Below are 13,283 nucleotides of genomic sequence, written 5' to 3' on the forward strand. Positions count from 1 at the left end.
TTATAGAGCAAGAGTGAGGGCTGTAACTGTCGCACAGCTCAAGTCTGATCCTTACACAGTGCTGTCTGGAGTATGTCTTGGCAGGCTCGATAAGCATTACCACTGGAGAGCAGATTTGGTGTATGTTATAGACAAATCAGGCCTGTTCTTGCCATGTCTGGCAGCTTGGCTTGCAGGTGATTATTTTTAGCCATACAGTATAGATAAGGAAGCTGGTGAAGGGCCTGAAGAACAGTTCTTATTAGGAGCAGCTGAGGCAGCTGGCATTGTTTAGTCTGGAGAAGAAGAGCCTGAGAGAGGACTTCATTTTTCTCCACAACTCACTGAAAGGAGGTTGTAGTGAGTTGGATCTTGTTCCCTCAAGCAGCACCTGATGGGACAAGAGGAAAGGTGCTCAGATTGCACCAGGAGGAGGTTTAGGTTGGATATTGGGAGCAATTTTTTTCCTGAAAGAGTGGTCAGGCTGCCCAGGGAGGCAGTAGAGGGGACACAGTTTCAAGCTATGCTGGGGGAGGTCTAGGCTGGATGTTAGGAGGAAGTTGCTGCCAAAGAGAGTGATTGGCATTGGAATGGGCTACCCAGGGAGATGGTGGAGTCATTGTCCCTAGAGGTGTTGAAGCCAAGCCTGGCTGAGGCACTTAGTGCCATGGTCTGGTTGATTGGCTATGGCTGGGTGCTAGGTTGGCCTGGCTGAGCTTGGAGGTCTCTTCCAGCCTGGCTGATTCTATGGTTCTATGATCATGCCTGGAGGTGTTTAAAAAAAATCCAGATGTGGCACTTTGGCACATGCTTTAGTGATCATGGTGGTGCTGGGCTGACTGATGGATTTGGTGATCTTGGAGGTCATTTCCAACCTGAATGATGCTGTGATTCTCTGATAACATCACTGCATCCAGCTTCATTTGACAGGACTGCAGGCCTTTCAATGCAAGCACATTCAGCCCAGGATGACAACCTCATCTGTAGCAGACAAATTCCCTTCCCTTTCATCTCTCAGTGTTGTCATGATCGGGTAGTCTGAGGTTACACCTGGGAATGTGGGCTTTGTTTGGCATGGGAAAATGCTGTTTATATGTCCTGGCTTGCATTCCTCATCCTTCCTTCCCAAACAAGAAATGCTCTAACTTTGCATTAGTTCCCCATTTGTGTAATGGTCCCAGGCTGTTCTTTGTCACAATATACAAAGATTAAAGCTCTGTTTTGTTGAATGGATTTGTAAACCTTGTGAAGTATGTGCTTTCAGCAGCTGGATATCTTTCTTTAAACAACCATGTTCTGCATAGGAGAGCATTTTTATTTCCCCCCCACCTTCTGCAGGAACAGTTTCTGTGACTCTGCCAAGCTATATCGTGGAGTGCCATAATCTAGATGAAACTGGTACTGGGAGAGATGGGAATTATAGACTCAATGAGCTTGGAAGAGACCTCCAAGCTCAGCCAGTCCAACCTATCACCCAGCCCTAGCCAAGCAACCAGACCATGGCACTAAGTGCCCCAGCCAGGCTTTTCTTCAACACCTCCAGGCACAGAGACTCCACCACCTCCCTGGGCAGCCCATTCCAATGCCAATCACTCTCTCTGCCAACAACTTCCTCCTAACATCCAGCCTAGACCTCCCCTGGCACAACTTCAGACTCTATCCCCTTGTTCTGTTGCTGGGTGCCTGGCAGCAGAGCCCAACCTCCACCTGGCTACAGCCTCCCTTCAGGTAGTTGTAGACAGCAATGAGCTCTGCCCTGAGCCTCCTCTGCTGCAGGCTGCACACCCCCAGCTCCCTCAGCCTCTCCTCACAGGGCTTGTGCATATAGAACCACTATGAAATCACAGCCTCTAATTGAACATTGATGCCATTTTCCCTTCCTCTTGATTGATCAATTGATTTTGAGCTATTTTGGCCTCAAATTCTAGAGAGATTGAGCACTCAACTAGATATGAAGCTGGTGAGCAGGAACTGAAGGCATTCAGCCACCAAAACTCATCCTTTATATTAATGTTTTGTATTGTTTTCATCAGGATAGGTCCTGTTCTTTTCAGGAGGCATTACAGTTTGAATACAGAGTGTGTCAAACAATTCATGGAATTGTTTCAGTTGGAAAAGACTTCTAAGATCATTGAGTTCAACCATCACCCGAAGACCACCATGGCCATTAAACCACGTCCTGAGGTGCCGTGTCCATGCGTTTCATGTCCACCTAGAAGGTTGTAGTGAGGCCACTGTTTTCTCTTCTCCCAACTAACTAGTGATAGGATGAGAGAAAATTGGTTTAAGTTGTGCCAGAGGAGGATTAGGTTGGATGTTAGGAAAGATTTCTTTCCTGCAAGAGTGGCCAGGCTGCCCAGGGAGGTGGTAGAGTCACCATCTCTGGAGATACTCAAGAAGCATGTAGATACGATGCTTCAGGATATGGTTTAGTAATCATGGTAGTTGGGTTCCAGTTGAACTGGATCTTAAAGGTCTTTTCCAACCTTTATGGTTCTTGATCACCTCCTGGGCTGGTGCCTGGCCACTCTTTCAGTAAAGAAAATTTTCCTAGTATCAAATCTAAACCTGCCCTGGCATAATTTCAGGCCATTTTGTTTTGTTCTGTCACCTGATAGGAAGTAGAAGAGACCTCCTTTCGGGTAGTTGTAGAAACCAACGAGGTCTTCCCTCATCCTCCTCTTGTCCAGACTCAACAACCCCAGTACCCTGAGCCACTCCTCACCAGACGTTGTCTGTAGATCCCTCACCAGCTTTGTTGCCCTTCTCTGGACATGCTCCAGCGACTCAGTGTGAGTCCTTCCAGTTTAGGGCTGGCTTAGATGGAGTGAAACATTACCTCTCATTATTGCTTAAACTGTCTGATGCTTTGGGTGTTACTCAGCCCCCCACTCTTGTCAAAATCACCCAGGCTAGACTCAGACGAGCTAGAAGTTAGAATGAAGCTTTCTATTTACAGCTTAGCACAATACACAAGCAGATGTTTGCAATCTATACAGCTGCAGGCAGAAATAGACAAGTGGAAAGTCATACAGAAGCACAACAGCCCTCCCAGAAACCATAGTCCCCAAGAGGGGCTCCCAACTACCCTTCCACCTCCTCTCCACCCCTCTACCTTATCCCAGGCTTTGCCTTACGTTCAAGGTGAGTTTGGAGAATTGTCCAGAGGGGTTAGGAAACAGAAGGATTAGTTAGGCAGCAAGTTAGAGAGAGAAGGGAGGCAGCCAGAAAGAGCAACTCTGTTATCTGTATTTATGTTCTTGTGTTTATCCATCTCAGCAAGCCTATGAGTGCAGCAGCCATCACCACTGTTTCCTTTTCACAGCCTAGCATCTAATTCTTCTCACCAAAATATCCCAGCTAGGCTCAAAGCAGCACAGAGTGCTTTAGAATGTTGATGGAGTGGATAACGTTCAGTAATGTCAGTGCTGTGGTAGCAGTGATTTGTCACGGATGATCAAAACTATCAGAGTCTTATCCAGATCCAGTGCAAAAAGATTACTTCTCAGATAAATGTACTTTGAGCCAATCCCTCAAGTATTAAAGATGCCTGTTTGTCAGAGTTTCTAGGCCAGGCAAGGTGAGACCCTCATATTTATGCTTCTGGACTATTTAAACCTCACAGCCCTCTTGCTGCGTTCTGGTTTTAATCGATTCGATAAGCCCGGTTCAAGTACGCTGCTTTGAAACATACCCTCTAGTTAAGCAAAACAGTGCTTTGGCAGGCCAGGGAGACGTTTCCTTCTTTAGGGTAGGCACAGGCTGAACAGGAATGTACCTCTTGGTGCCACATGTATTTTTAGTTCTAGGTCTGGCTTCTAACACATGCAGGAACCGCAGGGTAGTGCTGAATTGTTGCCTTTTCAAACAGATGATGCAGATTGTTGAGTCCGATAACATTCGGTGGTTCCTGAATCTGAGCTTTAGCTATGTGCAGGTTTACATTTCATAATGCAGTGCTGGCAAAAAGCTGATGACTCCAGTTTGGTGACCCTCTTCAATGCAACCACAGATGGAAAACAAACTTTAAGAAGTAGGATTGAAGGCTCCTTGCTCAGAGGTTAGGAAATACCAGATTCATCACAGTATGGAAGGGCTCGGTTTAACCATCCTGGATGTGTGCCCAGCCTGCTGTTACCGTGGTTCCACTGCCATTTTGCTACCAAACCCATCTTCATCCACTGCCCTGGTCTGTCCTGGTTGAATGATGCTGTCTTAACAAGCTAGTCAGGTATTTTCAATTACAGAATCATAGAATTAGTCAGGGTTGGAAGAGACCACAAAGATCATCCAGTTCCAACCTCTCTGCCATGCCCAGGGACACCCTGCCCTAGATGAAGCTGACCACAAAGGGTTGGACTTGATGATCTGTGAGGTCTCTTCCAACCTTGGTGATACTGTGATACTGTGATACCTCCAGCCATGGGGCCACAACCCATGGGCAGCCCATTCCAGGCTCTCACCCCTCTCGTGGTGAAGAACTTCCTCCTCATGTCCAGTCTGAACATACCTACCTCCAGCTTTGCTCCATTCCCCCCAGTCCTGTCACTATCTGATAGCCTAAAAAGTCCCTCCCCAGCTTTTTTGTAGCCCCCTTCAGATACTGGAAGGCCACAAGAAGGTCACCTGGGAGCCTCCTCTTCTGCAGACTGAACAGCCCCAACTCTTTCAGTCTGTGCTCACAGCAGAGCTGCTCCTGCCCTCTGAGCATCCTCGAGGTCCTTCTCTGGACACTCTCCAGCATCTCCACATCCTTCTTGTAATAGAGGCTCCAGAACTGGATGCAGTATTCCAGGTGGGGTCTCAGCAGAGCAGAGTAGAGGGGGAGAATCACCTCACTCCACCTGCTGGACACACTTCTCCGGATGCAGCCCAGGCTCTGGTTGGCTTTCTGGGCTGCAAGTGCACACTGCTGGCTCATGTGGTGCTTCTCATTTTGTGCTATCTCATTAAGTGCCTTCCTTTGTGAAATGTTTAAAGAACTAGAAGTGTGCTGTGGAAGTCCAAAACTGCAGACTCAGCTTTTCTTCCTCATAGTTACCCACAATCAGCCTCAGGTGAAAAAACACTGTCACCATCCTGGCTTTCACCCAGGCAAAAGTCTCTTCTGTTGACTTAGAGTTACATGATCAGCTTTAAAACAAAGGTGACCTAAAAGAAACCCAACCACCAAACAACCAGAAACCCACAACAACCAAAACCTCACAACCCAGAGAAGATCTAAGACATGAAGCAGAGATTTTTGGCAGTGCTGCTGAGATGGACATGCAGGTGTTCCTCTGTTCCACTGCTTAATAGCTGCTTCAGCTATTTCACAAAACCCTGCAGTTGCCACTAGTGTCTCTCTGCCTATAAATCTATTTTTTTTCCTAATCCAACCAATCAAACATGAGCCTGCAGTGTGAGTGCAGCCCTGCAGTGTGTGAGCCTGCAGTGTGAGTGCAGCCCTGCAGTGTGTGAGCCTGCAGTGTGAGTGCAGCCCTGCAGTGTGTGAGCAGCCCTGCAGTGTGTGAGCCTGCAGTGTGAGTGCAGCCCTGCAGTGTGTGAGCAGCCCTGCAGTGTGTGAGCCTGCAGTGTGAGTGCAGCCCTGCAGTGTGTGAGCCTGCAGTGTGAGTGCAGCCCTGCAGTATGTGAGCCTGCAGTGTGAGTGCAGCCCTGCAGTGTGTGAGCCTGCAGTGTGTGAGCCTGCAGTGTGAGTGCAGCCCTGCAGTGTGAGTGCAGCCCTGCAGTGTGTGAGCAGCCCTGCAGTGTGTGAGCCTGCAGTGTGTGAGCCTGCAGTGTGAGTGCAGCCCTGCAGTGTGAGTGCAGCCCTGCAGTGTGTGAGCAGCCCTGCAGTGTGTGAGCCTGCAGTGTGTGAGCCTGCAGTGTGAGTGCAGCCCTGCAGTGTGTGAGCCTGCAGTGTGAGTGCGGCCCAGACAGCAGCCTTGAGTGCTGTGTCCAGTTCTGGGCTCCTCAATTCAAGAGAGATGTTGAGGTGCTGGAAGGTGTCCAGCAGAGGGCGACAAAGCTGGTGAGGGGCCTGGAGCACAGCCCTGTGAGAAGAGGCTGAGGGAGCTGGGGGTGTGCAGCCTGCAGCAGAGGAGGCTCAGGGCAGAGCTCATTGCTGTCTGCAACTACCTGAAGGGAGGCTGTAGCCAGGTGGGGTTGGGCTCTTCTGCCAGGCAAGCAGTAGCAGAACAAGGGGACACAGTCTGTAGTTGTGGCAGGGGAGGTCTAGGCTGGATGTTAGGAGGAAGTTCCTGGCAGAGAGAGTGATTGGCATTGGAATGGGCTGCCCAGGGAGGTGGTGGAGTTTCCATCCCTGGAGGTGTTCAAGCAAAGCCTGGCTGAGGCACTTAGTGCCATGGTCTGGTTGACTGGCTAGGGCTGGGTGCTAGGTTGGACTGGATGAGCTTGGAGGTCTCTTCCAGCTTTGTTGATTCTGTGGTTCTACAATTCTATGGTTCTAAGAGCAGTGTGGCCAGCAGGGCAAGGGAGGGGATTCAGCCCCTTTTCTCTGCTCTCCTCAGACCCCACCTGGACACTGTGCAGTTCTGGAGCCCCCAGCACAAGAAGGACATGGAACTGTTAGAGTAAGCCCAGAAGAGGGCCACAAAGATGCTCAGAGGGCTGCAGCAGCTCTGCTATGAGGACAGGCTACAAGAGCTGGGGCTCTGCAGCCTGGAGAAGAGAAGGCTTTGAGGAGACCTTAGAGTGGCCTTCCAGTATTTGAAGGGGACCTACAGGAAGGCTGGGGAGGGACTACTGACAAGGTCTTGTAATGACAGGACGAGGGGTAATGGGTTTAAACTGGCAGAGGGGAGATTGAATCTAGCTGTTAGGAAAGGGTTCTTTGCAGTGAGAGTGGTGAGACACTGGCGCAGGTTGTCCAGGGAGGTTGTGGAGCACAGAGGCAAAGTGATCTTTGATCACATTGGGTGCTTCTGTGCTCCACAACCTCCCTGGAGGTGTTCAAGAGCAGGTTGGATGAGGCCTCAAGCAACCTGTTGCAATGAGAGTTGTCCCTGCCTGTGGCAGTGGTTTGGAACTGGCTGATCTTTGAGGTCCTTTCCAACCTAAACCATTCCATGATTCTCTCTACATATAGTACTTTTTTCCTGAATCAAACCATTCTTTTGATTTTCTCCCCTACCTTTAGGGGAGAAAGGTACACAGCTCATAGTATTTTGCCTTCATTTATGTAGATTAAAGTAATTTTTTTTCCTTCCCCCTCCATCTGGGACACTTATATCAGCTGTAATCCATTTGTGATTAGAATCCTCCAGGCTTTTGGTTTTTTTCACTTGCTGGTGTCTATGAATCAAAGAGAGGAGCCTGTGACAGTGGTGCTGTGCTCCAGCAGCAGCAGCAGGACGGCTGTAGATACAAGTCCACATCATTAAATAAGGTGTAGTGGGAGTGAAAAAGAATAATGCTCTCAATGTTGTCTTGATCAGAGGCTGTAGCTTAAGGGCATTTGAGTTTTCTCTCTGTTCGACATGCACCGTGTGTGCTGGGAAAGGATTGTGAGGCAGCACGGGGGGGAGTTAACTCGGTGATGAGAGATGTAGTATCTAACAGTGTTTTCAAAACACCAAGGTACTTTGTTCTGCCCCAGCAGCTATTTCCTGCTCCTGCTGCAGGAAGGCAGTGCACAGCAGGGCTTGCACGCTGCTAACCTCCCTGCCTCTTGTTGCAGACGCTGCGGAAAGGCTCCTCTTTGACTCATGCTTCAAGCTAGTGAAGGAACACCACAATCATAGCGTTTTTGGAGGGTCTGTTTGCCTGAGCATGACTTATCCAAGACCTTTGTATCTAACTGAAGATTAGATACAACTCCTGTTTATCCAGAGCCGCTGTAGAGTGCAGCACAGGCGGTTCTTCTGTGAGGCTGGTGGCACTGGAGAAGTCACAGTTCACCGTCCCATCCTGCAGCTGAGGAGCTGCGGCAGGATGTTCACCTATTTGTTTCAGGGGGAGAGAAAAAGAAAACCCAACAAAAAGCCAAAAGAACCAGAACAATGCAAAGGGAAAGCACCAGCCAGAGAACAGTATGTTCTTTGTAATGCTTTTTCTTTGGGGACATCTATTGCTGGCAATAAGATTAAATCACTGAAACCTTCCCTGAAGCTACATCTGCCACTGCCTACATTTTCCAACCTCAGTAATAAACTAATGTTTGCCATTGTTCCTTTCTTCTGGATTTCATTTCTTACAGATTGAACCGGCGCTATTTACCACAAGGCATTCGGCTCTTGCTTAAAGCTGAGTTCTCTGCCAAGTCCCTAAAAATATTCATAGCTCCAAAGAATCTGGTTTTAAATAATATCATAAAAAAGTAGATGATATTAATACAGTGGTTCACACGGAGTTCACATCCTGCTAATGCCAGTGGATACAAGTGATGGAAGCCTGAGGAGCTTTGGACAAGGCGACCCTGAAGTGGTGAACTGAATTCTTTTTACCTTTCCGTTAGCTGTCTGTATTTTGGTCATGGCAGTTAATTTCTTATCCCCAAACACCAACATAATACCTTCCTCTGTTACAGCCTTGCTCTTCCTGCCGTGCAGCGCTGTGCCTTCCTGCAGTAGGGCAGTGGGTTGTGTGGGGCAGGTCGTGGCTGCCCATTTTGGGGCGTTTTTGAAGGGAGGATTCACGCCATCCTCTTCTTCCCACAGGATGCCATAGTGATCCATGAAGTGTATGAAGAAGGGGCAGCAGCCCGAGATGGCAGGCTTTGGGCCGGGGATCAAATTCTGGAGGTAAATGAGTCTCTCTCCATGTATATTCCTGACTCTACACTTCTTGTGTATGCTTCAGTGCAACCCAGGGAAAGAGCTTGTCGGGTAGGACCTGTACCCAAAGCTCCTTTTCTCTCACCAAGAGCATTCCTATCTCCTTCTATATTCCTATAAAGGGAAAGGTACAAATGGAGAATGTATTAAATTTAATTGAGCAAGGCAGTCCTCGAATTACATAGTTCAGCTGTCATGTCCAATAGCTCAGTATTATTCATCTGTTTAATCTTTCATTTGAGGCCTGCTCCAGTACCTTTGTGCTGCTGGGAACAGAGCATGGAGCTGGCAGAACACAGGGCAAGAGGGTGAGGGTGGCCACAGCATCACCGCGAGCATCCCTGCAGCAGAGCTCACGGCACCCGCGTGTGGCATTGCTGGGAGAGCTGCAGGCTGTGGCCCAGAAAACCAGAGAACACAGACAATTATGTCTGTGTTATTCCCACAAACAGCCTTGGAACTGGAGGAGGGAAAGGGTTAAGAGGGAAGTATCGGTCTGCAAATGAAACTTGCGTCAGGCAGGGGTTCAGCGCAGCTGCTTGCAGCGTCTCTCGCTGTCAGATCGGGACAAATTCCCAGTATGGCCATTAAGGCTTTGGTGTGTAGGGTTAGAAAAATAGCAAGGGGTACTTGGGGAGTTGTCTTTACAGCTCTTGCACTGAAAATATTGCTGTGGGGTTGTGTGTGGGGTTTTTTTTTAGCGTTTAAGGCTGAACGTTGCTTTCGTTTCATAAATAACCGTGTATTACCAGAGCACAGTAATTAGGGGGCAAAAATGGGGAAGGTTAATGAGTGCTTCTCTGGCCAAACAGGAAAGTGCTAATGTCTGTGTGCCACAACATTGTGGGGGTTTTTATTTCAGCTTTTAAAAAGCCCTGCTAATGAATCAAAAAGACAACTTTGACTTTCAGATTAGTACGATAAAGTCGGTGTTAAAGAACGCAAATAAATGTGTGCAGAAGTAGGACAGAAAGAGGGGTGATTACTGTAGAATAGGCTTAATTATCTTAATGTAAACCCAAGAATGATTATCACTTTGCATATCTAAAAATCCTAAGAAATATTGCCATTATCTTAAAACTTATTGTATGAAGTGGATTGACATTGCTTTTGTTAGTTGATTACTACAGTTGGTGCTGCTGCCGCCTTAAAAAGACTTCCCAGAAGTATCTAAGCATTGGGTTTGGTTTGTTTATTTATTTATTTGGTTTTAAATAAGAAGTTGGAAATTATTTTGTCCACAGAATATTGGCAAAGTGACTTCAAAAGGCCTCTGTGGATCATGCTTGACAAAATGAAGGGATGGGGTTGCAAGTTGCCATAGTGGAGTTTTTAATGCTTCATAGGATCACAGAATTAAACCTAGGTTGGAAGAGAACTTTAGGATCATCGAGTCCAACCTATCACCCAACCCTTCTAATTAACTAAATCACAAAGTGCCTCATCCAGCTTCCTTTTAAACACCTCCAGGGCAGCCCATTCCAATGGGCAATCACTCTTTTCTGTGGAGAGTTTCTTCCTAATGTCCAGCCTAAACAGTGTCCTTTTGTTCTGTCACTGGGTGCCTGGGAGAAGAGACTTGAACGTTTCTGCCACTACTTCTTGTTCTGTCTGGAGTTAATTGAAATGCTGAAAGCTTCTCAGCTTCTGCTAAAGAGCAGTGTGAGTGAGAGCTGCTGCAGCAGCGGTCTTGTGTGCCATCTATTGGAACAAAGCAAAATCACCTCTTCCTCTGTCCTGCCTGCCCTCTGCCATTCCCATTTGCTCACGTTTCTGATTCTTTCTCTGTCTTCAGCCTGGTGAAGCAGGGGGAGACAGAATCTGAGCAATAAGAGATCTAGGAAGCTCAAAGGAGCATGTCCCACTTTGTTTGTAAGAAAGAGGCATTGTTTGAGGTTTCAGCATTTAAAAAGAGAGGAAGAAATACCTGAAGGGAGGCTATAGCCAGGTGGGGTTGGTCTCTGTTGCACCCAGCAACAGAAGAAGGGGACACAGTCTGAAGTTGTGCCAGGGGAGGTCTAGGCTGGATGTTAGGAGGAAGTTGTTGTCAGAGAGAGTGATTGGCATTGGAATGGGCTGCCCAGGGAGGTGGCGGAGTCTCCATCCCTGGAGGTGTTGAAGAAAAGCCTGGACGAGGCACTTAGTGCCATGGTCTGGTTGATTGGCTAGGGCTGGGTGCTAGGTTGGATTGGCTGAGCTTGGAGGTCTCTTCCAACCTGGCTGATTCTATGAACACCCACAAAACTTACGTGCCAAAGTGTTCAGGTAGTTGTGATTTACTCTGCAAAGCACTGAGCTCGTGCTCAGTAGGAGATCCAGAAGCTCAGCCCTCTGGAAATGGGAGCACTAAGTCAGAGTGCCAGGGGGTGTCCATGTGACAGATTTCTCCTGTCCCAGAAGGGGAGGACGTGATGAGATGATCATTTATACATGTCATTTGGAAAGCAAACACTGATTCTTCCAGGTGAACGGGATCGATCTGCGCAATGCCAGCCATGAGGAAGCTATCACCGCGCTGAGGCAGACTCCCCAGAAGGTGCAGCTGGTTGTTTATAGAGATGAAGCACACTACAAAGATGAAGAAAACCTGGAGATTTTCTATGTGGACATCCAGAAGAAAACAGGCCGAGGACTAGGGCTCAGCATAGCTGGGAAACGGTAAGAGCCTCTCGCTGTTTGGGCTGCTCTTCGAATGAGAAGTGTGCTGCTTTTTTGCCACGTAGCCATGACATGGACTGTGGAATCAAGGACAGCTCTGTAAGGAACAGAATTTTGGGTTTAAATGTCTTCAACTATGCCATGGAGCATAGAGCATACATGCCATACAGCACAGGTCCTGGCTTCTTGGTCAGAGCAATGACACGTGTGCATTAAAGGATGCTGTTGCCCCAGAGAGCTCCCTGTGTGTGCAGATCAGGAGTCATCATCTCACTGTTCTGGCTTCAGTGTAGCTTTGTCTCAGGACTTGGAGGCTTTCCTGATTGCAGAATAGGAGGAGAGACCTTCCTCTTTCCAAGTACCAGCATGTGCCTTTAAAATTTTTGTTATGGTGAGGGTGGTGAGACACTGGCCCAAGTTACCCAGATCAGTAGCAGATGCCACATCCCTGGAAACCATTTCAGGTCAGGTTGCATGGATGGGCTGCCCAAGGAGGTGGTGGAGTCACTGTCCCTGGAGGTGTTGAAGCAAAGCCTGGATGGGGCACTTAGTGCCATGGTCTGGTTGACTGGATAGGGCTGGATGGTGATAAGTTGGATTGGATGATCTTGGAGGTCTCTTCCAACCTGGTTGATTCTATGATTTTATGAACTCTGGGCAACCTCGTGTAGGTGAAAATGTCCCTGCTGACTGCAGGGGATTTGAATTAGGTGAGCTTTAAAGGTCCTTCCAACCCAAACCACTCTATCATTCTATAAAAATGGATGTGTGAGTTAGCTTTAGCTCCTCAAGTTCAAAGGGGCCAGTGTCAGTGAAGCTGAGTTAGACCCAAATCCTCAATGACACCGAAGTGACAGCACTACACTGCAGATAGCAGTTCTGCGAGCTCAGAGCAGAATCTGAGCTACAGTGGTAGCAGCTGCTTAATACACTGTGACTTTTTTGCTGCAGCGTTTCTAAGCCATTGCTATTGGATCACTGGAAGCAGGGCACTGGTAGAGCTAACCTTGCACTGCCAGAAGAGATTCACAGCCTGACCGTGGTGAGCACCCGTTGGGTGTTGGTGCGTCAGAGTCATATGGTTCCTCTTCTCTATTGCCCTGAAGAATTCATCTTCCCAATTACAGATCATCTTATCATTATCCTGACTGCTCCTGGTCAGTAAAGTTGCTGCAGCAGTGTTTTAATGAGAGTGCCCATGCTTAACCGAGGTGTTGTGAGCAGATTGTGGGCTGAGTAATTCATTTAGCTTGTGCCAATTACTCTGCAGATGGCAGTCACAACTCTCTAGCCCCCCCACCTTTGCAAAACTTCCTGTGCCATTGCTAAGTGCTTCTCTTGTGAGGATAACCATAGAATCATAGAATCAGTCAGGGTTGGAAGGGACCACAGGGATCACCTAGTTCCAACCTCCCTGCCATGGACAAGGACATCCTCCTGTAGATCAGTCTGCCCACAGCCTCATCCAGCCTGGCTTTAAACACCTCCAGGGATGGGGCCTCAACCACCTCCCTGGGCACCCCATTCCAGCCTCACACCACTCTCATGCTCAACAACTTCCTCCTCATGTCCAGGCTCAGTCTCACCACCTCCAGCTTTGCTCCATTCCCCCCAGTCCTGTCACTCCCTGAGAGCCTAAAAAGTCCCTCCCCAGCTTTTTTGTAGGCTCCCTTCAGATCCTGGCAGGCCACAAGAAGGTCACCTGGGAGCCTCCTCCTCTGCAGACTGCACAGCCCCAACTCTTTCAGTCTGTGCTCACAGCAGAGCTGCTGCAGCCCTCTGAGCATCCTCATGGCCCTTCTCTGGACACACTCCAACATCTCCACATCCCTCTTGTAATAGGGGCTCCAGAACTGGATGCAGTACTCCAGG

The 13,283-nt window shown here is 48.3% G+C and overlaps 1 protein-coding gene across 1 annotated transcript in view; it reads left to right on the forward strand.

The window, feature by feature from the left end:
• The window catches only part of PATJ (PATJ crumbs cell polarity complex component), a 216,906-nt gene that overhangs the window by 176,665 nt on the left and 26,958 nt on the right, over window positions 1–13,283 (forward strand). The window contains 2 exon segments of the mRNA XM_064147032.1: window positions 8,637–8,720; window positions 11,218–11,411. Coding sequence (XP_064003102.1) covers window positions 8,637–8,720; window positions 11,218–11,411 — 278 coding nt within the window.

Source organism: Pogoniulus pusillus, chromosome 8, assembly GCF_015220805.1.
Source record: "Pogoniulus pusillus isolate bPogPus1 chromosome 8, bPogPus1.pri, whole genome shotgun sequence".
NCBI classification, from domain to species: Eukaryota; Metazoa; Chordata; class Aves; order Piciformes; family Lybiidae; genus Pogoniulus; species Pogoniulus pusillus.